Source organism: Strongylocentrotus purpuratus, unplaced genomic scaffold (genome assembly GCF_000002235.5).
Source record: "Strongylocentrotus purpuratus isolate Spur 01 unplaced genomic scaffold, Spur_5.0 spur5_scaffold_9, whole genome shotgun sequence".
NCBI classification, from domain to species: domain Eukaryota; kingdom Metazoa; phylum Echinodermata; class Echinoidea; order Camarodonta; family Strongylocentrotidae; genus Strongylocentrotus; species Strongylocentrotus purpuratus.
In genome coordinates, this window is record NW_022145615.1 from 17604162 (window position 1) to 17631865 (window position 27704).

The following is a 27704-nucleotide window of genomic DNA, read 5'->3' on the forward strand; positions in this document are numbered from 1 at the left end:
AGTGACCAGTTTTACCATACCATACTCGTTTTCCCAAATAGACTGTAGTGTTATTAAAACTGTTTGGAAAGTGCAAAATTTGGTTTCGAATTCCAATCATAAATATCTTGATAATCAAACAGGCGATCAGCTTGTAAAAGTCATGGGATTCTTGACTGACCTAAAGGTTTATAATTATCATTGCAGCATGAGCTAAATCCAGGATTTTGTTTCAGAATCTGAGACAAAGTTACCGGATCCCTTTAAGAAAATGTGATTAAAAATTGCTTTATGATGTGATCTTTTAGACATTATCTTGCACTTGGACTTTCATCTCTCTTTCATCTATGTACACATGGTCTAATTTATTTTTCTGAGAAGCGTATCATAAATTACATTATTTGTTCCCCACTTTGATCCCTATGACTATGAGCTGAACTCATCTCTGCATTGAAGCACATCTATGAGATTACAGTTAAATTTATGTCATATTTCCGGTTAGACTATAACTTGAATTTCCCCTGATATTATATTACGGTAAATTATTGCTGACTACACCCTGGTATTATATTGTTACTTCTATTATATTTGTGCTTGAAACATGATGCTGTTTCCTGTTCTATTTCCAGCTCTGGTTAGCATGTCTTCTACTCTTCCTTTTAAATTTTTTGACTGCTTGTTGTGTTTTTAGATTTAGTGAAAGGGCAAGAAATAGGACTATATAAACGTTTTTAAAGGAAATGCAGTATTGATAAAGGTCCACTAAGAGGTGATGTTTCCATGGACCTATAAACTTATTTTTTTAGGTCTATGCTGATGTTACTGTGACAGAAATAATGATCAGTTCTGTTTTTATACTTTGTGAAAGCTGAGAACTTCCTGTTCAACTGTTCGGCTCTTGGATGGGTCATCATTTTGTAAGCTATATTATAGTAACGCATGTAATTTACTGGGTGAATGCAAGCCTTCCACAAGTAATCTGCTCAAAAGTAGGTCGTATCAAGGAATAACAATTATCTGGTCAAACCATAATAAGACCATTTAAGCGTTGGTCACATCCCACCGTGCGTGTTTTTAGTCCGTACGGTTTTCGGGGAGGCCACGGCCGCCACGTTTTTGTGAAAACGTAGGGAGGGAGTGGCAAAGGCAGGGAGGGAGTACCGGCAACGCGCGTCACACGCACTGTGTAAGTACGTGGCCCGCACGCCACGCCTGGCCACGAACGGTTGCGTGCATCGTACGTTGCGCATGTGGTAAGTGCGTTGTACGTGCTTACAACGTGCTTACAACGTACGGTCTCCGTGCGGTTGCCACGTTATCGTACGGAGGCCGTACTTACAAGTGCTGCTCACGTACGGTGTCCTTACTCACTCGCATGTTGTAAGTGCGTGCACGTGCGATGAACTCGGTGTTTATATAGGACGACATTCCGATGTTCTCTAGAAGTCCCAGCTGTTGCTGCCTCAAGATGCCGCCCATTCCACAGAAGAGACCATATTATGCATAAATCAGTGCGAACAACGTGCGTTGTAAGTGCTTACTCGGTACGGTCCACGTGAGTTCTGCGTGCTCATTGGATAGCTGAACTGGGGGAAGTGGCGAGTAAGCACGGACCACGCACTTATCACGTGCGCCTTTAAAAGACGCACGGAGTCAGTGCGTTGTGCGCTCGTTGGCAGTACCGGGCACGCACGTCACACGCACTGGGGTGAATCGGTAGCCCGAACGCAGCCCGAACGCAGCGAAAGTTCCACATGCACTAAAAGTGCTACGGTGTGTCTGCGTGCTCCCAAATCCGTACGGAGGCGGTACTCATCACGTACGGATACCCAAAGTTTGCCCACGTTTTTGCACGTAGACAGCACGCACTTGCAAGTACGGCGGGATGTGACCACCGCATTACACATCCCAAACACCATGTTAAAAAATCATTGATTTTTTGGACTACCATTTACACCACTGGAACAACCCATAAAAACGTCAAAGTTTGCTTTTACCTGTTTTCGTTGACTAGTGCGCGTGCGCAACTTGTCTGTGCCCAGCGTGCGGGAAGCACGAAAAACAAGGAGAGTCACGTGAGTCACGTGAGCCAAAAATCAGTGTCTTAACTACCGAAGTTTGCATTTATGCTTCAAAAATTGGTGAGACTTTGGAAGGCGTTAACAAAAAAACACAATCCAGAGGTGGATTTTACGAATTTGATTTTTGTTGTCGTGTTTGTCAGTAGTTGCCGGCAAAACACGCAATGTGAGAAAAATCAATGATTTTTAGTAGCAGTGTAAATGCAGCTATATTCTCCAAAAAGAACTGAGGCAAAAGACAGTTGTTTGTTGCACTCAGCAGTCAGCACATTGGTGTCATGTTATCAACCATGTTTGCTTACCGGTACTGAAACATTATCTTTGCATTTGAAAAAGTATGTTTAGAAATGCTGCTCAGACTATCAAAATATTGAATTTCTATTTTTTTAAATGATATGATATGACATTAAACAAAAAATGCATCTGGCCTTAATGTTCTTTTTTTGTCTCTAATTGAATTTAGATTATTTTTATGGATGACGAAGGGCAATTTTTGCGCATCTTTTCCCATTTTACTTTTTAAGTGTTAAAAGGAGACCCAGTATAGTTGGAGGCATAATGAATAATTGATGTACATTTATAATCAGTAGACAAGTTTGGATCCTGCTCCAATTTCATGAGCCAGCAGCCATGCATGACATTTGAGGGATGATGTTTATACATGTTGTGGTATCAGTTACCGACCCTCGTAATTAGAGGTGAACAAGTCATTGATTGTATGAAACATATTTGTAACTTGAGTTCTTGCTAACTGATCAAATTTATTAAAAAAAAGTTATATAATTGATGCTTGTCTCATAATTATTTGGTAACCGAATGCCACCCTCCTGTTCTCTTTCAATCCTTGCTTTGTTCCAAATTTAACTTTGTAGACAAGAGTTTTTTAAACACATTTTATGACCTTCTTACAAATTGAAAAAGAAAGAAGTGCTTTCCTTTATCCATTAATTTTCATTTTTTCATTTTTTTACATTCCTGGCACTGGAATGGTTAAATATCTTGGCTGTTAAGATGATCAGTTACTGCTTCAAACAACATTTGAAGTAGACCATCAATAGCTGAAATGCAGTATGTTACCATTATCACAGAGCAAAAAGCTATTTCTTGTATTCACCATACCAGTGGTGTTTTTTTTGCCATCCAATTGCCACCCCCTCCCCCAGTAGCTAAACCACTGCACCATGCCAAAAGCAATAATAAGAGACACATTTTCTATGCATACAAAATATAAATCTCTTGTACAGCAAATCAATTCTATTGCCCTTTTACCAGGCACCAACAGCTATGATGCAGTGTAATTCTACATGCAAGAACATTCAATCAATCAAGCATATTGGCACTGAATTACATGTCTAACAAGCTTGATTATTAAAGACAGAACTGGTTCGAAAGCAAGAGACAGAAAGCTATCGTTTGGTCACATTTCCTATGCATACAAAGTATAAATCATCTCTTGTACAGTTAATTGATTCCATTGCCATTTTACCAGGCACCAACAATTAGAATGCAGTGTAAATCTACATGCAAGAACATAGAACATTCAATCAATCAATATTGGCACTGAATTACATGTCTAACAAGCTTGATTATTAAAGACAGAACTGGTTCGAAAGCAAGAGACGAAAAGCTGTCATTTGGTCACAAGCCAACATGTAGTTTATAGAGTTTAGAAGACTTTCAGTGTCAAGGAAGAACAAAATTACTATTTTTTTTCCTTCATTGACTTGTAAAACACAGATTCTCTCTGTTTTTTCTCCCAGGGTTCTACTGAGCTTTCAGGAAACTCACACTAAGATAACTCTCAAATTACACTACCTTCATTTCCTTAGATTTATTTTATGACAAATCATGACACAGACATTGGTATAGTATGGAATAAATAGCTGCATTCACACTGCAAAAATCATTAATTTTTATTAAATGCTGGTGTTTCTTCTATGCAAAGTACTGGCAAACAGGACGAAAAACCAAAATGAAAAATTCCACCTCTGGTGTGTGCCTGCCAAAATGTCACTGATATGTATAGTGTAAATGCAAACTTCAGTACTATTCCTCGCTTCCATGTGAACGCATGCAGGACAGCGACAAGTGGCATATGCGCACTACTCACCAAAAGTCGGAACGAGCAATTACTAATGGTTTTTACAAGTGGCGCATGAGCATGTCTACTCGCCCAGAAATTGGAAAAAGCAAACACACATTTTTCTGGGTTTTTCGACTAGTGTAAATGGCAGTCCCCCAAAACACCTATTTTTCAAAACATAGATCGGGACGTGTGAACGGGCCTAATGATTCTTTCTCACTACTTTTGCTTTAATAACAGGTCATAAATTATGGGATGAGCTCCCTTCATAACCAATTTCTAAAGAAATCCTTCATTCAGTGTTTAAGCTGGTGCAATATTTCACTCTGTATTCAACGAAACCATAGTAAGTTTTGATAAGATGGTTTTTATGATATAATCCTTTGAGAATACCAATTGTCACCTCATGTATTGAAACCAAGCAGAAGATTGATCACAAAAGTTCACCTCTAAGAGGAAGACCATCGAAACCAAATATTTCATCAGCCCAGCTCTGATTACATGTTAAGATCTTGAAGAAAGGAAGGCTAATCTTTGTGATACCAGTTGATCTGGTGTGGTAGGCTAGATATCCGGCTATGTTTGTGACATCCTACAATGTCTCTTTAAAAATCATTGTTTGTTGGAAGAACTCAGAGGAAATGGGTTCAAGGAAAGGAGAATCCGGTTTGCTGTTTTCAAACAATTCAAAATTATTTAATTGCCAAGTTTGTATGAAATTTATAAAATTCATTTTTGGAATGAAAATATAAGAATATTTTTTTATAATAAAAGAAGGAGAAAATATTTTAGTGAACATTGATTTCTCTGACAAAGCAAACAAGGCAAAATTTATCAAAAAGATTCTTAGATGATACGTAGAGGGATAATATGATACAACTAATATTGGTCATATATGCATAAATGATATATTGAGATTTGTAGAATCTTTCGTTAAGTGAAGTACAGTAGCTTGTTTTAATCTACAATAGTCTGAGATTTAATGAGATCTAAATAATATATTCTGTGGGGGACATCCAAAATATGAAATATTTGTTTTCATGATTCCTCTCAAAATATATGTTTCATAAGAATGATCTGTCATTCATTGTATGATAGCACCTGCAGAGGAAACACATGGTCTAATGCTTTCCTCAGAAATATGCTATTGTTATTTGAGCATATTCGTGATGAGCAGGAGCATGGTCTGTTGTGCAAGCTAGGAACGACTGTTTGAGCAATCTACATGTGACTGACTGGAGCTGTTTACTCCATACCGATAATGATAAGATACAAAAAGGTGAAGTTTGCATGGCACCCCCAGATTCCGAGGCGTGTTAAAATGAGTAAAGATGTGAAAGCCAGGGCATCTGGGATATCGCTTCCTGTGAACGGAGCCTGATGAGTTCAAGGCCATTTGAAGCTTTCTGCTGACAGGGATAAAAGATACGAAGGTTAAGAGAATGTTCTTGAAGATGAATCAGGAATCTACGCATCTATAGAGACAATGGGGAATACGTCTTCAAGAATAGAAGACAGAGAGAGAGAATGAGAATGTTCTTGACAACGAGTCGGAATCTATGCACAGAGACATTGGGAAATATATCTTCGAGAATGGTAGAAGACGACAGAAAGAGAGAGAGAGGCAGACAGACAGACAGACAGGCAGTTATACAGACAGAGAAAGAGAGAGAAAGAGGTGGGGGGGGGGGGAGACAGTCTGACTTTACCAAGGAAATCTAATAATAAGGTGATAATGTGATGGAACTGTTAAGTGGAGGAGGAATGTTTTGTCTGCTGAGAGCCTTGAGGAAGTCAACTCATACACTTTAAAGGCATCATTTAAATTTGAGATGCATGGCCTAACGTGTCATCAGTGTCTGTGATATGGTGTATAGTTGAAGCCCAAAAAAAATTGTGCTTCAAAATGATCATGAAATGCCTCAAAAAAGTCAAAATCCGGATTTACCATGCTCATTTTCCCCAATAGACTGTAGTGTTATAAAAACCGTTAGGAAAACGAAAAATGAAATTTGGATTTCCAATCATAAATATTTTGATAATCAGACAGGTGTTCGGCTTGTAAAAGTCATGGGGTTCCTGAGTGACCTTAAGGTTTACAATTATCATTGCAGCATGAACTAAATCCAGGATTTCGTTTCAGAATCTGAGACAAAGTTACCCAATCCCTTTAGCATAGAGTTGGTACTCTCTTGGATCTCGAAAGATGATCTGTTGGTTTGTTCTTTTGGGGGGGTTTCTGTCCCAATTATCCTCTAAAACCTCTCCCTGACACCATTGAAGTTTTACATGTGCATGTGCCATAGTCTAATTGTTAAAACTTACTTTGGGTATAAGGGTTCAAAAATTTGTTTGTACTGAAAGAAATTAAACATTTAAACATCAGTAGCAATGGTGTATTCTGTATTGAAATGTACACCATTTACTCATAACATTTATTTTTTTCTCTTGTTCACTTATACAGGTCTGAAGAACTGGAATATTGATGGAGATTTAATAGACTACAATGACGTCCTCAAATCTGTAGCAGAGGCTAATCCAGTCAAGACTGGGCTAGGTTTGTACCTTATTATTTTGTTGTCATACACGGCAGAGTTCTAATAAGAAGAATATTAGGGAGTGGGGAGGTTTTAATTCGGGAAAGAGCCGAAACCTCATGAAGCATGTAGAGCTCTCTCGAGAATGATATACTGAATTTCTGATGAAACCTCAATTTTCCTATACAAAAATTAATTAAAAAAGGGCCATTCTGAATAAAAAGTATTAACATATTATATACCTGATTCATCTTGTGTGATGATCCTTACAAGTTTAGAAAGTTTTGTGAGTAATATCTTACTATCTACTTAAGATAGTAGTGTGTGACCTTTATACCCAGCAACCCCTCTAATTTGCATCATCCCAAGATATCTTGGGCTAGTTTGCAAAATATCCTGCCATTTGTCTGGTGCGTCTTAACCAGCCCGAAGACTCGCACTATGCACGAACGCTGAGCAAAATATCTCGAGCTTATTTCTCTAGCTCGAGTTTCAAGTCTCAAGCTGAAGAAGACGCAATTGTAACTTCTGGCTTATTTCCCAAATCAGAAATAGCGGGTTATTTGGCAATTTCGATCTGATGAGGACAGGCCTTGTGTGATCTCCTAGGATGCATTTAGAGAGCCCCCTTGCCATTCAATCTACAGAACAGAGCAGTAGCCTGTCACATGAATAGATGTCACTTATAATGAGGTTAAAGGTCATTGAATCCGATGAAGATTCCATGTTGTCTGTGTGTGTGTGTGTGTGTAACCGACTGGTTTCCTGATGGATAACCTATGAAGAGCTAACCAGAGAAAGGTCACATTCTAACCCTGAGATACTCCTTCCGTCATCTGTTGAGAGCCAGAAGGTCGTTTAACTGTTCATTTTATCTACAAAGAACACCTCACCCTAGGCAGAAGACATGTTATGTGCCATTAGAGGGGTGGTTACAGGCGACGTGTGGGAGGGGGAGGGGTATAGGGGATAGGGGAGGGGTTATAAGGGATAGGGCAGAATGATTTTGAAATGAGATGTGCCACTCATGAGACATTTCAGAAAGTAATTCATGAAAATCTGCCAAAGTTAGTGATTGAAGCAGAACTCCAAAGTTGAAAAAGTTAGCAGGAGTTAACACCACAATTGCAGAGTAATTAGCCCTGCTATTTTGCAGGGTTAGTTAACCCCGTACTATAGGTGGGGTTAGCCAACTTTAGCCCACTTTGGTAAATGCCAGTCTGAACAGAAAGTGGAATAGGCTTAACCCCGTACTATAGGTGGGGCTAAGACCCCCCCCCCCCCTTTACCCCACCTATAGTATGGGGTTAAGCAAAATATTGCCAGTGTGAAAACAGTATTAGTTGCAGTGCACATGATCAAAACAAAAGAAAAACAGCCATGGCATTCTGAACATGTGACATCTGTCAAAGCTAATTTACATTTACATGGAATACTTTCCATATCATATATCAGTCACATGTAGAGAGATAATTCATTTTTTACCACATTTATCTCTACCAGTAATTGCTTTTTGAAAGCTTTGTCTTTGCAATCTACCAATGAATAAAACCGACATTCCCTGCATTGAAGCATGCAGTGCTCAATTTTTACGCATTTATGATTTTATCACTAAACCAGTGTTGTGTGAAAATGAATCCCAAATTGATTTTCAGCGTAAACAAACACTACCGGGTGTTCTGGCATACAACAACTGTTGCATGAATCATCCTTTCAGGTGAATTCTTGTGTGTGGGGGATGAATTTTGAAAAATAAAAAGGGAGTTCCTAGGAAAGTAGGGCATAAACATCCTGTTATTTGAATGTAGGCCTAGAAGGCCAACGTGGGTACATACACGAATCCATAGCATATACTGTCACTCTGTGTGTGTGTGTGTGTGATAATACTCTGTCTATTATAGTCGGTACTGTACATTCACATAATATTGTCTCAAATTAAAAGTATGAAATAAAAATAGATAAATGTGGAATGCCTGATTTAGTAGGATAGATGTCAATAATAAATACAACCATGACTTGAAAAGTTGAAATAGTTGACCGAAATGCAAGTGTTGTATGTCAACGGAATAATGTAACATATGCTTCCAATTTGAATGAGATGTGTGCATGAATAGTAACATTTCCTTGATTTTCTGACTTAGATCTCGATTTATGCTATTTAAATTCAGAAACTAAGAACATGATCACAGTATCTCTACAGTGTAGTGTAGCCTCCCTTTTTGTCCATAATATGTTCTTATAGCTTCAATAGCTTGTATTCATAACGCTTTATCCATCTGTCGCTTTTCCCTTCTTTCTCTTTCTGTTTCTCTTTCTCATGTCTTTCCCACTAAGCATGCACTCTAATACCTCTTTCCCTCTCTCTCGTTCTCCTTACCACTCTCTCCATTGCAATTTTTGTTTCTCTATGGATCTCTCCTTTTCTCTATCCTTGTCACTCCTTACGCCCCTCTGCATACATTCTCTCCCTCTCTCTTTCTCTCTCTCTCTCTCTCTCTCTCTCTTCCCCTCTCTCTCCCCTCTCTCTCTCTCTCTCTCTTTCTACGTCCCCCTCCCTCCCTCTCTCCCTCCCTCCCTCCCATCTCTCCCTCCCTCCCTCCCATCTCTCCCTCTCTTTCTCCTCTCTCTCCCCCTCTCTCCCTCTCTCTCCCTCTCTCCCCCTCTCTCCCCCCCACTCCTTCTCCTCTCTCTCTCTCTCTGCTCATTTTCCCACCCTCTCCCACTCTCTCCCACCATTTGTAGTAGGTCCATGCTCCCACTCTCTTCTCAGTCTCCTCCATCTCTTCTCTTTCTGTGCTAAGCCCATGGCTGCTGTTTGTCTGAAGCTGTCTAGCGTGTATATGACATCAATGACATCATCGCTAAATATAGATAGATGAGAGTGCATGCCTGGCTTAATGCATTTGCATCAGACGAGCGGGGCAGACAACGGCTCAATTAGATTCATGCCTTCTGTCAGGTTAACGTGGCCATCAATGTAATTTGTGTGAAAACAAAAGTGCTTGCTGTGGCTATAGCACAATGTACAGCAAGCTTGCGGCTTTCTTGAGCAAAAGAACAGAGGTCGTGCGGTCACTTATCAATCAGCCATATTGATTTGATTAATATAAAGAATTAAATGCCTCTATGATGTGAATCTGGTTTCAGTATATTGCAAGCTGTATAAAGCAAGATATGGCCGGCCGGGAACCCCTGTTGGTGTTCTGCTATTGTCTGATACTCTACATGTACACACCTTCATCCAGACTATTTTGATAGCAAACAATCAATATTATCGTGAGCCCGGAACCCCACCAAAGCATGACATCACAAATAAAAAGAGATTGGATTTGGGTTTCGGAAGATGTGTATTATTTCAGCCATGCCTACATGCACACTCTTTGCTCTCTCCTTCCTTTTTGTTTGGATACAATTAACATTGTAGGTGAGGGAAAAGCAAATAATGAATCATGTTGAGCAAAGCAATGCTTAATGTTCAGATCAGGCTGTTGAGTCGTGCATGCAGTCATGTTTTCATTTGTATGTTCAAATGAAGAGACAAGAAAATTATGTTTTTAGTAATGTCTTTAATATTTTTATTCCAAGGATGGGGTAATTATTGTGTAAGGTGTTATTTAGATTAGAAGAAAATAACTATTAAAACATAACTATGTCACTGCAGAGAAATATTAAGTAGCAATTCTTTATAATTCAAGACAAGAAAGCCATTTATAATTAACTCATTTTCATTTGATATGATTACGTGTTCCATATGTCTTTGCTGCAATATTCAAACCCAGTGTATATAGGCTAAATTTTAGATATCAGCTCAGTAATTACTTAATCGTAAATCTTGTTGAACTTGAAGCTCCTAGACCCGTTTTGCAAGATTTAGTTCAAATTTTAAATGCATAAACCGGCAATACTGCATCACAACCAAAAGAAAACTACACTTTTAATTCTATACATCTATATATAACCTATATTGATTTTACTTTCTTAACTACACTTTTAATTCTATACATCTATATATAACCTATATTGATTTTACTTTCTTTTCATATAGTATCTAGATCCTTCAAATGAAATGTGCAGCATACCACAATAAACATGTTTTTTAATTTTTTTTTTTCTGGGCTGCCAGATGTGCAGCACCTGGGATTTTCTCTAATGCGATTGAGCTGCTGTGAATCATATCTGTGGTATTTCATTGATCGACAGGCATTTCTTGCTTGGTTGAGCAACCGTGACGACAGGCATAAAAGAAGATGTCACTTGAAATCCAATTGACTGATTTGTTATAGAGAAGAATGCAGGCTGTCAGTCAAGCATGGCTCACCTTGTCCTCATTTTAATAAAGAATTTTTTATTTTATTTGGATAGCTCAGTTTGTATACTTTGTTTTTGTTTGTAAGTACTATAATCACCTTTGATTCGAGAATGGAGAAAAGTATATTTGTAACTCTGAGCTTTGGGAAGGTTAGATGTAGTTTACAAATATTTAATTACAAAAAATGATAGATGGATATCTGTGATGATTTCATTTGTCTTTCTGACCTCTTTGATAGCAACCAGATAGAATGTAATGTACACAAATATCTCTCCAAATTCAGGGTATTACTGAAATATTTGTTTTTGAGACACTGTGAACTGAACCAAGTCGAAACTCAAATAATAGTAGCATACATTGATGGAGGATTTATTTAATCAGACTCTGGGTAATAATAGTGCACTCACATTGAGAGTAATTGAAGAAAAAAAGTAAAAGGAAATTCAACCTTGATTGTAAACTACTCTAGAGGAAAGCAGAAACAACAGAAAAGTAGACTGGTGAAAGTTTGAATGAAAGCAGACAAAAAATGAGGAAGTTATGATTATTTTGAAAGTTGCATTCACTATAGGTATGGGCTCTTCAAATTACATTGTAGCTGTATCGGTTATGTCTCTGTGATGAAGTGGGGACAACTTTCCCATTTGTTCCAACACACAAAATTACTACAATTTCAAATTTTCAAAAATGTATGACTCAGGGGGGGGGGGGGGTTCTTTCCCCTGTAGAGGACCTATTGAGAGGACCCTTCTTTAGAGGACCCTTCTGTTTTTCCTTATGTTTATCTTTTCTTTTTAACCTTTTTTTTTCCTGCTTTTATACAAATGAACTTATTACATGGGTTGCACTTTAAGAAATAATGGGTGTAATTTCAAAAGAATTTTACGGTATTAAAAATCAGAATGTTATGGGAATCTTCATTCAAAACAAATTTCCTGTATTGACTTTTTAAGGTTTACTGGTATGTAACCTCAGTCTAGCGTTCTTCCTATTCTCAGACTACAACAATTCTCAGTCAAACAACATAATATAAAAAATAATGATCCTTTCTACCAATACACTCTGTTGTGTGCTGCTATGATAGGGGTATGCCTGCATCTTACTTAAAAGAGAAGGTTGAGTTCTGGGAAGAGGTGAACAATAATTTGTGAGCGTTATCATTGTTCTAAGTGTGGAAGAGCATCAGATAAAACATGTTCCCTGAAAAGCATGGCTCTACAAATGCCTTCATATTCTAAATATGGCATGTATCTAACAGCATACATATGGGAACAGATTTGTATGCCACATGTTTGTGTAGTTCCATAAACATCTTTCTGTGTACAGTGCTTGTAACTTTACCAAAACTGGGCCAATTTTTAAAATCATTTTGATGATTCCAGAACCTTGCATTGCACACCAATACAACCTTTTCTGATCGATTCCACACCTTTTCTTTCACTGTGCAATCGCATGACCAAAACTCAACTTTATCTTTAAAGTTTTACTCCCTTCCGTTATAAGACTGGTGTACCCTGTAATTAGAGAGTAAAGCTGATGTTCATAACATTAACTTGATATCTTATCATCTCCATTGAAACGAGGACAGATCAGGTTCACCATCAGTTCATTCATTGTCTTTCCTTATAGTAAGAGGATGAGAGAGACAGGAAAAAAAGTGCAGTGTCTTTGTCGCTGTCTATGTTCTTAAGATTTCTCAACACATTTCCAGATGCGAATTCGGTTAGAAGTTTGATTGATTTTAAACTGCATGTAGCGGTTTATTGGTGTTTGGTCTACAAACAGTTTGTCTACTTCCCAATTGGTCTATTCCCATGTGGTAAGACCTGTCTACTATATCTACTTTCCAGCCCATCTAATTCCCAGTTTGTGTAATACCCATTTTGTTTACTATCTTATATATGGTCTGAAAATAATTTAATCACAAAATAATGATAATAAATAAACGATTATTGGACCTTATGGATAGTAGACCAAATGGGCATTAGACAAAACAGGAATTAGACCAAATGGTTACTAGACTAAATGAACAATAGACCAAATGGGTAGTCGACTAATTGGAGATTAGATTAATTGGAGATTAGACTAATTGGAGATTAGACCAATTGGAGATTAGACCAAATGATAAGTAGACCAAATGATTATTAGACCTTATGAATAGTAGGGTGATAGACCATATTGGAATAGAGTAATTGGGTAGTAGACAAAATGATTATTAGACCATGTGGATAGTAGAGGGGCTGGGTGTAGACCAGATGGGAATAGACTAATTGGGTAGTAGACGAACTGGTTGTAGACCAAATGGCAATTCCCCAAAATAGCAGTGTTTCCCAATATCTTCTGTGGAGAAAGTCAACTTCTGTCTATGTTATAGATCCACACATAAACGTGAATGTATCCTTGCACATTCATGTAGCATGCATCCGATGAATACTGTATGTTGGGTGCCATTAGATGAATGGTGCCATGCTGTAATGGCATTGAGCATTGGGATGTGCGAATGTGTGACGTGGCCAAGCTAATGAGATGGCCGCTGCGGCTGACTCTCAATCCAGTTGGCTCGTTGAATAGATCGTATGTTCACATCATCAACGATACACAAACCACGTCTAATCATGAAAATGGTTGAAATGAAGTCTGAAACATTATATGCTAGATCGAGTAGTGTGCAAAGAAATGAAAGAATAAACACATGAAAATAGATCAGTCTGAATCAATAACAATGGTGAAATTGATATCACTGTTTTATGTCTCCTCACTATAAAGAGAGTTGTGTAAATATGTATCAGGTAAACCTAAACTACTGTTTTGGTATATATGGGGTGGAAGATAATATAGGGCGGATTCTCTAAACAACTGAATGAAAACATTTTTCTGATATCAAATGTTTACATGAACTTGATTTCATTATCAGATCTAGAAACAATTTATGGTAGAAGGTTGATGAATATGTTCATCGTCATAATAGTTTAAATATCTCTCTCTCTAAAAAAAACACACACTATTTAAGTATTATGACATCGATTCCTTTTTTTTCATTCCATTACAAAAAAATGTTTTAGTTTTAGCTTGTTTATAAATGGGTGTTGCCATGACCTAAATAGTGGGGGCAGTACATATTTTAGACAGGCTGTTTGCTCATACATGGATTTCTAACAATTATGTGGTTCATGTAAAAAATGTATGTGGTTAGGTGGGATGTTGGGGGGGGGGGGGGGGGGGGGATGGGGGGTGGCGGTGGAGGGAGATAGTGTCAGACTGAATCGGTTTATGTGCCTATTCAGTAGTCCTGACCTATAAAATTTCCCTTTTGTGTGCTCCATGCAGGTGCTAATTGGAAACTAGTCAAGTGTCTAGCAATGGTCGCCTTTAATATAGAAGGGAGGTTTAGGTGGTCATTATTATTATTTTTCTTTGAATATGATGTCTAAGAGCTGATAGCCCTCATGATTACCTCCCATTATCCTTCATTTCCGTTCTAGTGATGATGGGGGTGTAGAGTGATGAGATGGATGGGGGCCTCCATGATGCAAGGGAGTAGGAGGAAAATGTCTGGAGGCTTGCTTGATCTTTATTCATTTTGATTGAACGATTCAACATTTCAATGTAATATAACCTTGGTAGTTACGAAGGTGGGAATACTTATTACAGAGGTATAGGGCTATGTCACAAACGTAATTTTACACCATAAGGCTGGTGTCTGCAAGTATTAAAGGCATGAACTTATACCATCTAGGTTATTTAAATTGTTTACATACATTTAACACTCTTATAGCTCCCAGAGATGATTTGTATTTGTTAAGAGAAAAGCAATTTCATGGCTACATAGTTCATATCTAAGATCTAACTAAAACAACAACTCTATGTTGACAAAAATATACAGAAATTTAACCTATAGTACAGTTTGTGTTCAGATTCCCCAAATCATTTTCTTAGGATAGAGCTGTGACATTAGCTTTGACCCAAATATGATGTTCAGCAGAAATAATTCAAAAGAATGAGCACATCCTCTAAAGAAATTTAATTGAAATGGAAAAAGAAATTCATGATCCCAAGGTATCTCTGCTGATTAAGATCTTATTTTATGACTTGTTTGATGCATGTTTGATGATAATGAACTGTGACAGGAAAACCAAACATGCCTGTTTTCTTTGAAATGTTTCACAGGAAGGGGTCTTAATGAGGTTATGCTGCAACATCCACTTAGCCACTGCATGTCTAGCTGAGAGAGACATGTATTTTGCAGTGAAAAGCTTTCAGGCATCCGGCAACGAAATGAAAGCATTGCAAAATTAATATGATGCATCTCTTCTCCATAGTCAGTCATTAAAGCTGCGGGACCCATGTGCTGATAGTGCCATTATAAAGGATAACAAATGAATGCGGCTGTCTAGATCCTTTTGTAGTTTCCTCTTTGTGTTTTAAACTAATTATCCATTAACACTCTTTTTGTTGATGACCGGTAATCATTTCAAATCTCGCTACCTCTTCACTGTAATAGACCATTTTCGCAATGTAATCAAATTTAATGCACACATTTTTAAGTGCCTCATTACAAATGATTGTATTTCAATAGTCAACAATTAATGAATGCAATTTACTTTCTGACTTTTCAAATACAATTTTTCATAACAGGTTAATGAAATCGTCCTTTTTTTCACTACCGTCACTTCATGAAAACAGCGACGAAATAATTTGTAATGTGGCACTTAACAACATTTATGCATTAAATTTGATTGCATTACCAAAATGGTCTATTCTAAATTCAATTAAATTCTATTTGATTTATTTCAACCATAAAAATACATATGCAATAATTAATGGAAATAAAAAAATGGGTTTGGAGCCCCTAAAGAAGTTTGAATACAAACTTGTGGTTGGGGAACCAACCATGACATCAAGAAATTAGAAAAATCAACAAAACAACATTAAAGGGAAAACAAATATATACAAGAAGCAGATTATAAAGACCTATATATGAGAATAAAACATTTACAGCAAAGCACCAGCCATATGAGTGCACATGGACACATCGTCAAGCTATACTGCGTCCCGATGCACCCTTATATTAACCCTTCTGGCAGACGGTTTTCCTAGGTAATATTGATTACAGATGAGCTGTTTACCAGAACAGGCAACTATTATTCTTTATTTAAAAAATGGTATTAGGTATATTTGATGATTTGACTTTGATGACTTATTCCAATTTCCATTTTCATTTCCCTCCTCCTCTTTTCAGTCCATGTCAGCTTTGGTTATTGTGGAGCCCATCTTGGTATAGTAGTCCTCATCAACCCTACATCGGAGTATCTCTCTCAGGAGCTACGTAGCCTCCTGGCCCACCCTTCAGTCAACAAGCATGTCTCCTTTGGAGGACACTCTCTTGAAGGTACCGGTGACTGGGTCCTCCATGATGACACCTATACGCTTCATGATGTCTCGGAGGTCTTCTGTGAGCCTGATGTGGATGCCGCACTGCTCAAGGTATTGATCTCGTAGGAGTTAGAAGTCTAAGTGCATGGTCCCGGCCCTCCCTCTTTCTAATTATAAAGATAATAACCTTAAAGTTACACTATTACATTCATGTAGCTGCCAGTCACAAACCGTTCTCATTAGGCCTGTGTTCATCAGCTAGAGATTGCCAAATAGCCAGCTATTTCTGATTTGGGAAATAATCCCGAAGTTAAAAATTCTGTCAGATCAAGACTTGACCTTGAAACTAAAACTCAAGTTCGAGAAATTAGCTCTAGATATTTTGCTCAGCATTCATGCATAGTGCGAGTCTTCTGGCTGGTGAAGATGCACAGACACATAGCGGATATTTTGCAAACTAGCCCGAGATATCTTGGGATGATTATCTCGACCAAATATCCCGCTAATTGCAACTTCGGGCTGATGAAGACGCAAATTAACTGGATAATTTGCGATCGGGATAGTTCAAATAGCGGGATATTTGGCAATCTCGAGCTGATGAGGACAGGCCTATTCAGAAATGTACTCTAAAATTTACTCTTGGTTCCATGGCTCTGTGCTTTATTTTGTCAAGGATATAGGAGTAGGTTAGTCTTGCAATTGGGTTTAAGATGGAAATGAAGATGATTGTGTTCTATAGATGCTCCTGATGCCACCCAAGACTGACAAAGTTTTGCTAGGTGTATGTGTTATGGAATTGGTAACATTAGGGGAGCCCTCAGGATAAAAGAAGACCCCTCTTTGATTTGTGCTCACCTACATTTTATTGCAAGGCCGAGTTGACAAAGTCCAGTATTATCTGGTTCAGATGATATTAGGGACTTTTAGATTCGCACGAAGACAATAGGTCTATGCTACAATCGATGTCATTTTAATGCACTGCCTTGAATGGACGTCACACGTATCAATCCACGCAAATCTAAAAGTCCCTAATACTGAAAAAGGTGAGCAGTGAAGGTAGATTGTGAGGGATTGACTTTAGCCACCCTCTCCCTTACATTCACATTAAAAAATGCTGCAATGAAATAATAATAAAGATACGTTAGTAGGTAAACTTAGTAAGTTTGAAGTGATCTAAGGATGATTAGTCAGACAAATATTCCATATATTTATGGAAAGGCTTCAAAATTATTATTTGCTCATGTGCTTCAAAATGAGACTTTATAGGGATTGATTTTCAATTGAGATATATTTCAGTTCTTAATGCTGTTATTGATTTTCGTCATTGTGCTTCATATGAATGATTCATTGTGGCCCAATTTCATGGTCGGTAATTGGGGAGTCCATAATGGTCTTGTTTGCTCAGTTTCTTGGCTGTTTATTCAAGGAATAAAAGTATAATCTAACCGGATCCAAGGTGCAGACTTTGTTTTGTCTGATCAGAAAGAAAGAAACATCAATATTTGAATTTCACATTGATTCATATCAAAGGGGAATATAATCACGATCTTTGTACCTCCAAGATGTGACCAGAGTAACTCACAATCTGGGGTATTGGCATAGTCACCTTTGCAATGCAGAGGTGCCAAAAATAATTCACACTTCTTTGAAAGATTAACATGATATGGGCTTTGATGGTCCCAAAGAGAGCAAACATTACCTTCATCTATGGGTGCGTTCAAGCAACACCTTTTCACCCTAGAAACACTGTTATCAAAGACGTTTAGTTTAAAACACGGTTGCGTTCAAGTGATTTCAAGCAAATTTTCGTCGGTCGCAGAAATAAACGTGTTTAAAAACGCAAACATGAGAAACTGAAAAAAAATGCAATTTGTATCGTGATTCTGCAGAATCAGGGTCGCTAAGAATCACTAAAACGAACAGATATCTCAATTGGGATTCTATAACGTCATCATCGTGGCCTGCGCATGCTTCCGGTTTGGCTGACAGTTGACCGTAAACAAATTCAGAAAGTATGCAGCCTATTGTTGACCTATATACTCCTGGGTCAAACTGCACAGTGTGATGAGCAGTGGCTGGGCTTGAAATGAGCGAGAATCAGCGTTGATGAAAAACCGTTTGAACGCTCTCCCGCAGTAACCATGTTTTTTAACAGCGTTTTGATTTGTGATTCATGTTTGTGATTCTAGCTTTAAAAAATCACTTGAACGCACCCTATATCTTGTAGTGTGCAGGTGGGAACTGTGGATACGCGAACATGTTCAGCAAATTTGTACAACATCCTGGCAAGATGTAGGCAAGATTGCAGCCAAACTTTTGTTTTCTTGTTAGCTCAATCATGTTCTGAACAGCTTTCACACACCTGTCTCATTATTTGACATTATGTTTAGTTTCCAGCCTCTGCCATAACATCGGTAGGAGTCTGCGATCCACATGTTTGAGGCACTTTAGGGGGATCAAAGTGTGTTTTCCAAAGTGGATTGATGAAAACATGGTGTATTATTGTATGTAATAAAGTGTCTTTCTCTCATTATCATTCAATTGTAAGCTCTTTAGTCTTATTGGAATTGTTTATAGAAGCAGAAATTCAAGCCCTGAGGAAAATACAGAACATAAATACAGTAAAAGCTAGTAAAATGGATGCCTCAGATGACGATGTAGGTGAAAGATTATTTAAACTGGATCTACTTTAAACTAATTGATGAACCTTTTCTTTCAGTTTTTCTCATCTTCTCTCTTTCTCTCTGTACGTCTGTCTCTCTGTATCTGTCTCTCTCTCTCTCTCTCCCTCTCCCCCTCTCTCTGTGTCTCTCAATCCCTGTCTGAGCATCTCCATTCTCTTAATACTGCATCTCGGTCTATGTCCATTTTTTGTTATATTTCTGACTCCTCTGTTGCTGTTTTTTTAAAATATATTTATGTTATTGACCTCTCTCTCTCTCTTTCTCTCTTCCCAGGCCTCCCAGGATGAGAAGCAAACATTGTGTCTCTCTGGATGTCATTGGTCCACTGCAGCCGTTACTAAGGAACCATTTAGTAAGAGCCTCAATCTAGCTATCAACCCTCAGGTGAGAGAAAGCTTCATGTATTTTTAAATAGCTCTGCCACGACAAACGCTTCCCCAATGACAAAAGCAAGCATTGAACATTCACATGTAAATATGTGGTTGTAATTTTGTTAGAATGTTATAATTTATGATCATTTTTTGTTAAATGATTGCCAGATTTCGAACAGTATCTTTGACTACAAACAAACAACAAACAAGGGAGGCCTTGATTTAATAGCTAGCCTGTATGGCTCATTATGGTTTCCAGAAAATAAAAATTACCTTGTGCTCATCTTACATAATAATTGTGTACGTAATATGATGTTCGGTATTGTGGGGGCATTTCCAAAATCTATAAATGTGTTTTTGGAATTATTTTTCAGTATTAATTTCTACATATTTTGGTCTCTCCCTCCTCTGTTTCTGACTTTAATGTTGACTCTTTTCTTTATCGTAATTGATGTTTTTGAAGAATGATCAATAAACAGTGCATTTGGTTGATCTATTGCATCCATTGCTGACATTTGGATCAATCTTTTGCACTGATTTGCTTTTGAAATTAAAAGTAACTTATCAACAGTTCAGAATTATTTTATTGGATATATATACATGTCTATGGGTCTATCCTTATAAAGTTTTATGTTCATGTATAATCATTGAGAGCTCAGTTTGAAATGAAATGCTGATATTATTTGAACTCTTTTGTTGTGATTACAGGAAGCAAAGCATGAAGTTGAGGGTGTATCCATACTTCTAGAGACCATCAGGTCCAGGATTGAGGTGCCATCGCCCTTTGATCTGCTGGAACCACCAACCATGGGTGTAGGCATCAAGTGTAAGATTACCAAGCCTACTGTCCTCATCTTCCCTGCAGCTAAGGGTGACTGTGCCTTCTTTGCAGTCAGTGACTTCAGTCTCTTTGTTGGTGGAGGCTATAGCATCAAGAGTTGCTTCTGGAAGTTCGCCAAGCATCTGCACAGGGTGGATGCTGTGATCCTACCCCATACTCGTCCCGACACTGTCATTGGTATCAACAGTCTGCTCAAGAGGAAGATCGCTGAGAAGCAGCTCGAGGGCCCTGAGATAGGCGCAGAGGGCTATGAAGATTGGCAGATCAAGTGCAACTCACCAGAAGTTGGTGTCGTCTACATGAATGCTCCTGACAACAAGCAATCGCCAAAGAGTCTCGTCTTGAAGACAGTCAGTCAAGGAAACAAGACCACAAAATTACTACAGCAGCTGTCCATTAAGCCGTTCCCCTGCACAGCAAACGGTGGCAAGGAAATCAAACCCATCACACTCTATCTTAAGGTAGGCATAGGGAAGCTAGACATGTACATCTTATCCCCTACCCAGGATAGCAAGGAGTTGAAGGATTTCCTGCAGCAATGGAGTGCAGGAAAGGCATTTGGCAAGGTGAAGACAGGAGTGAAGGTGAATGGCAAGGAATCAGAAGTGACCCTTCCCAATGCTTGCTCCATCTGTGCTCTGATGGTATGGCAGCCTGCAAGTCCTCATGAGAACATCGTCAGGGTACTCTTCCCCGGGAATGCCCCTCAGAGCAAGATCATAGAAGGGCTAGATAGAGTCAAGCATCTTGAGTTCTTAAAGTTCCCAGATGCTGTACAAGCCAGTTCAGGGAAGATAACAGCAATGAAGAAGAAAGATGTGACAGCAATGAAGAAGGCAGCAGCTAATGGAAGTGGAGCAGTCAATGGCTCTGTCAATGGAAAGACGTCTCAAATGAAAGAAGCCAATGCATGCACAGACGGTGTTCATTGTAACACACCCCCTCCGTCCCCTTCAGGGGTCTGCACCGATGGTGTACATTGTAATACACCCCCTCCAGGGAACGTATGCACTGATGGCGTACATTGTAACACACCGCCACCAGCTAATGTATGCACTGATGGTATACATTGTAACACGCCACCACCAGACAATGTTTGCACCGATGGTATACATTGCAACACGCCACCACCAGACAATGTCTGCACCGATGGAATACATTGCAACACGCCACCACCAGACAATGTCTGCACCGATGGTATACATTGCAACACGCCACCACCAGACAATGTCTGCACCGATGGAATACATTGCAACACGCCACCACCAGACAATGTCTGCACCGATGGTATACATTGCAACACGCCACCACCAGACAATGTCTGCACCGATGGTTTACATTGTAACACGCCACCACCAGACAATGTCTGCACCGATGGTATACATTGTAACACGCCACCACCAGACAATGTCTGCACCGATGGTATACATTGTAACACGCCACCACCAGACAATGTCTGCACCGATGGTATACATTGTAACACACCACCACCAGAGAAAGATATCAATGAAGATGATGCTGCTAACTTTAACTTGAACCAACATCCAGTGAAATTCAATTTTGATGGAGTTAAGGGTAGCGATAATGTGGATAACAATCGTTGTGAGGATGGTGTTCACTGTAACACTCCTCCCCCTGAAGATGACTATGAGCAAAATGGAGTTAATGGTGATGTAGCTGGCATGGCATCTGGGCATGGAGATGATGCCTTTGTAGCTTCTGGTGACAGTCAGCTACCTGAGAGTCAACAGGGAATTGAGAGCGATGTTAACTTCAACCCTACACATCCAGGATTGACAAAGATTGACACAAGCAGACTTCAGGGTAGAGGTTCCCCAGAAAGACTTGCCTCTGGTGAGATAACTCCTGCAGACATGGTAGAGTATGGCATGGATGAGGACTCTGATGGATTTTCATCAGGTCATGGGACTGTAGGGAATACCCCAGACCAGCCAGAGCCACCCAGTGATCCAGCAAAAGAGGACTTTCCTGCAGCTGATTATGGGCCACCTGTTAGTGAATTACCTGAGATTCAATCAGAACAGACATCATCAGGGGTAGACATGGAAGATGCATCATCACCAAGTGACCAGCCACATCCATGGGAGCCTACCATTGAGCTTTCAGCAGATACCACAGTAGAATCTTCCCCTGCTCAAGATGTCCTTTTGGGCTCTCCTGAGATACAGGTCACAGAACCAGCAGAAATGGTTTCAGAAGCCCGAGATGCTGATGATAATATTGGCCAGCACGGTGCGCTTGAAGCAAGCTGTGAGCTGGATGAGTCATCTGAAGAAATCTCCCAGGCATCTGAGATTGAAGTTAAGCCAAATCTCCTAGAGGATGATGCTGAAGATGTATCAGATCCACAACCAGAATTAATGCAGTATTTTCGCAATGTGGAAGAAGAAGAAGAGAAAACCAAGATGGACTCTTCCTTGCCAGAAGCAGAATTTACCTCCCAGGCTGACATGGAGCCAAAAGATCCTCTGCATGTAGAGACTGATGATCCATACTTATTAAGTAATGCACCCGAGGCAGAGCAAGAACGTGACGTTGGGGAGGATACCACATACTCCAGGGAACCTGCTACCGAACCTGAAGCAGATCAACAAGTCCTTGCGGAAGAAAGTCATGTAATAGAAAGCGAATTTGCTGCACCTCCTGAATTTGCAGCACCTCCTGAATTCTCAGCACCTCCTGAATTCTCAGCACCACCTGAATTTGCAGCTCCGCTAGATTTTGGAGATGAAGCGGGCATGGTTGATGAACAGAACGTTCTTGATGAAGAGATCACCAAGGAGACTGATCTGGATGAAGCAATCAAAGAAAGAGATCTAGATGAGGAAGCAGAAGGCCAAGAGGTAGTCCAGGAAACCAATTTGGATGAAGTTGAATCAGAAATGAAATACTCAGAGGAATCTGCAGTGCAGGAGGAAGTCAATTTACAAGAAACTGACCTTGATGATTTTACAATGGGTGTTCGGCAAGAGACTGAAGCAGACGTCTCTCCCAATCAAGCACCTGCAGAGGAATTCAATATGGACTTTAGTGGTGCTGTTGAAGTAGAACAGATCCATGACCAAGATATCAATGTTGCAGCGGAAGTCTATGGGCAATCAGAACAACCTGAAGAAGATGAAGTAGTGGAAGTAAGACAGAGCCATGATGATAAGACAAATGATGCACGTGAGGTCTTTGGGCAACCAGAACAACCGGAAGAAGATGAGGAAGTAAGACAGAGCCATGATGATAAGACAAATGATGCACATGAGGTCTTTGGGAAACCAGAACAACCGGAAGAAGATGAGGAAGTAAGACAGAGCCATGATGATAAGACAAATGATGCACATGAGGTCTTTGGGCAACCAGAACAACCGGAAGAAGATGAGGAAGTAAGACAGAGCCATGATGATAAGACAAATGATGCACATGAGGTCTTTGGGCAACCAGAACAACCGGAAGAAGATGAGGAAGTAAGACAGAGCCATGATGATAAGACAAATGATGCACATGAGGTCTTTGGGCAACCAGAACAACAGGAAGAAGATGAGGAAGTAAGGCAGAGCCATGATGATAAGACAAATGATGCACATGAGGTCTTTGGGCAACCAGAACAAACTGAAGTAGATGATGCTCTTATCCAAGAATCTGCTCAAGAAATCGTTCAAGAGGTTGTTGGTGCTGCAGTAGGAGTTGTTGAAAGGGACCAAATGCTCAGTGAAGACTTGATGCAAGATGATGTAGTTCAACAGGACACTTTTCCGGATGCACAAGAAGACTTTGGAACAGATGTTGATGCAGTGCCAGAGGACATTCCAGCTGTTGAAGAATCGTATGTGATTGAAGATAGTGAGGTAAAAGAAGAAGTGGTTTCTGTCACAGAGCCAACCATTTCAGATTCTTTGGAGCAGAATGCCTCTGATTCTTTAGAGGATCTGCAGAATGAAGCTGCTTCAGATGTTGACATTCCTCCTGTGATTGAGGAAGAAGTTAGTGTACAAGTTGAGGAACAACAGGAATTAGAACCGGAGGGAAGCCTTATGCTTGAAGCAACCTTAGCTCCTGCTGTGGACGTAGGTGGAGCCAATCTGCTGGCAGACATGAGGGAGGATAGCGTAATTACGCCGGAGGTAGAAGTTGAAGTGAAACCTGAACCGGCTGTTGAACCAATAATATCTGATGAACCAATGATTCCTGATCATTCTTCTCCACCAATTGTGCTGGCAGACATGAGGGAGGATAGCGTAATTACGCCGGAGGTAGAAGTTGAAGTGAAACCTGAACCGGCTGTTGAACCAATAATATCTGATGAACCAGTGATTCCTGACCATTCTTCTCCACCAATTGAAGAACCAAAACTACAAGAGTCACAAGAACCAGATACAGTACTCACAGAACCAGACCTCCTGCAAGAGAGCCTGGGCAATGTTCCTGAATCACCAACAGTACAACCAGAACAGCAAACTCAAAGTACAGCAGTGCTCTTAGGAAGTTCATCTGTCTCCTCTGTTACTAAATCGACCAAAAGCTCAAGTGAGTCCAGTGGGAAGCGTACACCATCACCAGTCAAGTCATCAAGCAAGAACTTGAAAGATAAAGACAAGACAAAGAAAGCAACTGATAAGACAAAGGCTTCTGATTCTAAGACGAAGACTGCAACTAGAAGCCCATTATCATCGAAAACGACAGAGAAAAAGACAAGTGCAAAGACTTCCGTGACTCCCTCTGTCAAGAAGGCTGTCTCTGAGAAGAAAACTCCTTCCGATACAAAGTCAACAGTCAGAAAATCACTCATAGAAAAGAAAACTACAGAAAAGAAACCAGCTGATAAGAAGACTCCCGGTGAGAAAAAGACTGCAGCTGAGAAAAAAACTCCAGCAGAGAGGAAGCCGCCTATGAAGTCAAGATCACCGCCTTCATCCAGTAGAGGGACTGAGAAGAAGTCATCTTCTGTGGCATCTAGGAGCAGTCAACAGGAATCATCGGCAAGTGCAGATGGTCCATCAAAGAAAGTAAATGGAGTCTCATCAAAGACTACAACTCAGAAGAAGACTAGCACTCTTGCATCAACGCCAACAAGCAGACCAGGGGCTAAGCAACCAGCTTCACGTCCATCAACTGCCGGAAGGCCAACCTCGGGAGCGAGTAAAACCGGAGACTCCAAGAAAACAAGTGATAGGCCAACCAAATCAGCGCCTTCCTCTAGAGGAGATGCCAAGTCAAATGGTGTAAAGAAAGCTACGGCCAAGTCAGCCCAGCCTTCTAAAGTAGCAAGCATTCCAGCCAGTGGGCCTGCCGTTTATCTAGACCTTGCCTACATACCTAACCATGCCAGTGCGGATAGTATCAACTCAGAGTTCTTCAGACGAGTCAGGGCCAAGAACTACGTCATCAGTGCCAATGACAAGGCAAGGAACCAACCTGCGGTAGCTGTTCTTGATGCGCTCCTGGAAGGTAAGATGAAATGGGAAGATGCAGAGGCAGAGATCACCGTTATTCCAACTTACGACTACTTATCTCTACGGGACTGGGAGCTCACCAAGCATCAAGAACTCTCCAAAGCCAAGATTGAGATCTCGCAGCCTGCTTGCAGGAGCATCGTTCAAATGAAAGATGAAAACTTCTTCATGTACAAGGTAGAGTTGTAATGGCTCTCTGATGACCATCCTTGAATGAGAGTATATGAATGTTCAATCCACTTAGATAGAAGATTTAGCTTTTTCTATTCACAAAAGTGTCCAAGATACTTTATGCAATGTCTGTTACTTTTCTTTTTCTGTATTGTTTGTTGTAAAAAATAATGTAATTGTATAAAGAAACCAAAGTATGTTTAAAAGATAATGGCATGAAATGCCTAAAATACATAAACTATGTACAGTTTGTTTGTGCGTGAAGAATAAGATGAATGGTATTCCACTCATCACAGAATGATTGTGGTAGATTAAAATCGAAAAAATGGCTTTTAAAAAATGTCATAAAGTATAGCTAAATGTGATGTGGTACATAGTGCATTGTAAGCATACATGTATCAATAAGGTACTTAAATTGAAAGCTTTGCTTTCTAAGAAAATCATGAAATATATTCATAACAACTGAATAAGGATTAGCCCATATTCAGTTCATAGCGTAGAAAGAATGGAAGCCCATTGTGATGTCAGAGGTAAACCTTTGATAATTTGTTTAACCGTAGCAGTAATGTTATTGCTTTATCAAAGGGTCATTGACCTATTCTGCGAAGAATCATGCAACAGTGATAAAGTCATGTGCAACAGGACAAAACAAATTATTGTGAAACTTTCTTTAAGTCAAATCAGATCAAACAAAAAGCAGAATTCTAGTATGAAGTGATTTTTAAAAATTATCCTAGAAAAAAAAATTACCTTGTAAAATTATTCATAGCTCTACAATGTTTTGAGATAAAGTATGGACTTCTATACTCCCTTAGATACAGGTTTACTCAGTCCTTTAAAAAAGACATCAATAAAAGCATGAATCATTTTTTAACGTCATGTAGTGATAATAATGCTGATATAATATCTTTACATGCACATTATTCATTCCTGTGTCATGAGCTTGTTATGAAGTACTTGCATGAAAAACAGAAGTCAAGACTATTTGTTTCAAATTGAATAGATTCTCTTGAAATATTTCTGGCCTGTAGGACGCTTGATGTAAATGTTTACATCTATGAGCGCTTACAGAGTTGGACAGAAGTCTCTCTGTGCACTTTTCAAAATAAGAATCTGAATGTGTGGAATTGGTAATCTGATATCATTCCGTTGTAGACCTAGACCAAGGCTGAGTAGTCCTGGTCCTACATCCAAAGGAAGATGTGCTTTGTTAAACTAAATTATCTTAAATGAGTTGACACATTGATATAATGTGAAATATTTACAGGTTTGCTGAGATGAAGTTTTTATCATACAAGAATAGAAAAGTCGCTCCTGGAGATATTCTGGATTTCACGTCGTGTATGATAACTCATAGCATGTTTATCAATTACAGTTTGGTCCTAGAGTCATTACAAACAATGTGGAATTGAATAATTGCTCTATCAAACTCTGTTAACACTCTTAACTGCAGAGGACGTTCCACACAACAAGTATTAGACCCAGTTTTATGGTATTTAATAGGAATATAAGCTTGATTGTAAACAATATTTCAGTATAGAAAAAGTTTCCCCCACAATGTTATATTTGGTGATATTAGCATTGTAATGTAGTCAAACCATTTATCATAATTTCTTTATATTTCTTTGTAAATGAGGGATCATATCTCAGTTTCGTTTGCATGGAGCATTCTGTCTCAATATGTCCTTACATTTCATGACAGGCATTTGGTGATCGAGAATTGTGTATACAGTTTGTAAAAAGTGTTCATAGGAATATTAGTACAGTAATTTAAATAGAGCTTGTGCATTAACCCATGCTTTCTGATTGGGAT

The 27704-nt window shown here is 39.2% G+C and overlaps 1 protein-coding gene across 2 annotated transcripts in view; it reads left to right on the forward strand.

Annotated features, from left to right (window-relative positions):
- Positions 1-27469, forward strand: part of LOC575071 (microtubule-associated protein 1B) — a 49816-nt gene extending 22347 nt beyond the window's left edge. Inside the window, exons 2-6 of one of the 2 annotated variants that reach the window (XM_030976323.1) lie at positions 6608-6700; positions 16229-16473; positions 19320-19430; positions 20126-24361; positions 24491-27469. In XM_030976323.1, the coding sequence (XP_030832183.1) occupies positions 6608-6700; positions 16229-16473; positions 19320-19430; positions 20126-24361; positions 24491-25909 (6104 nt within the window). In that variant the 3' untranslated portion in view covers positions 25910-27469. Of the gene's footprint in view, positions 1-6607; positions 6701-16228; positions 16474-19319; positions 19431-20125 lie in introns of both variants that reach the window. The other variant, XM_030976322.1, reaches the window with a different exon arrangement.
- Positions 27470-27704: the final 235 nt, after the last annotated feature.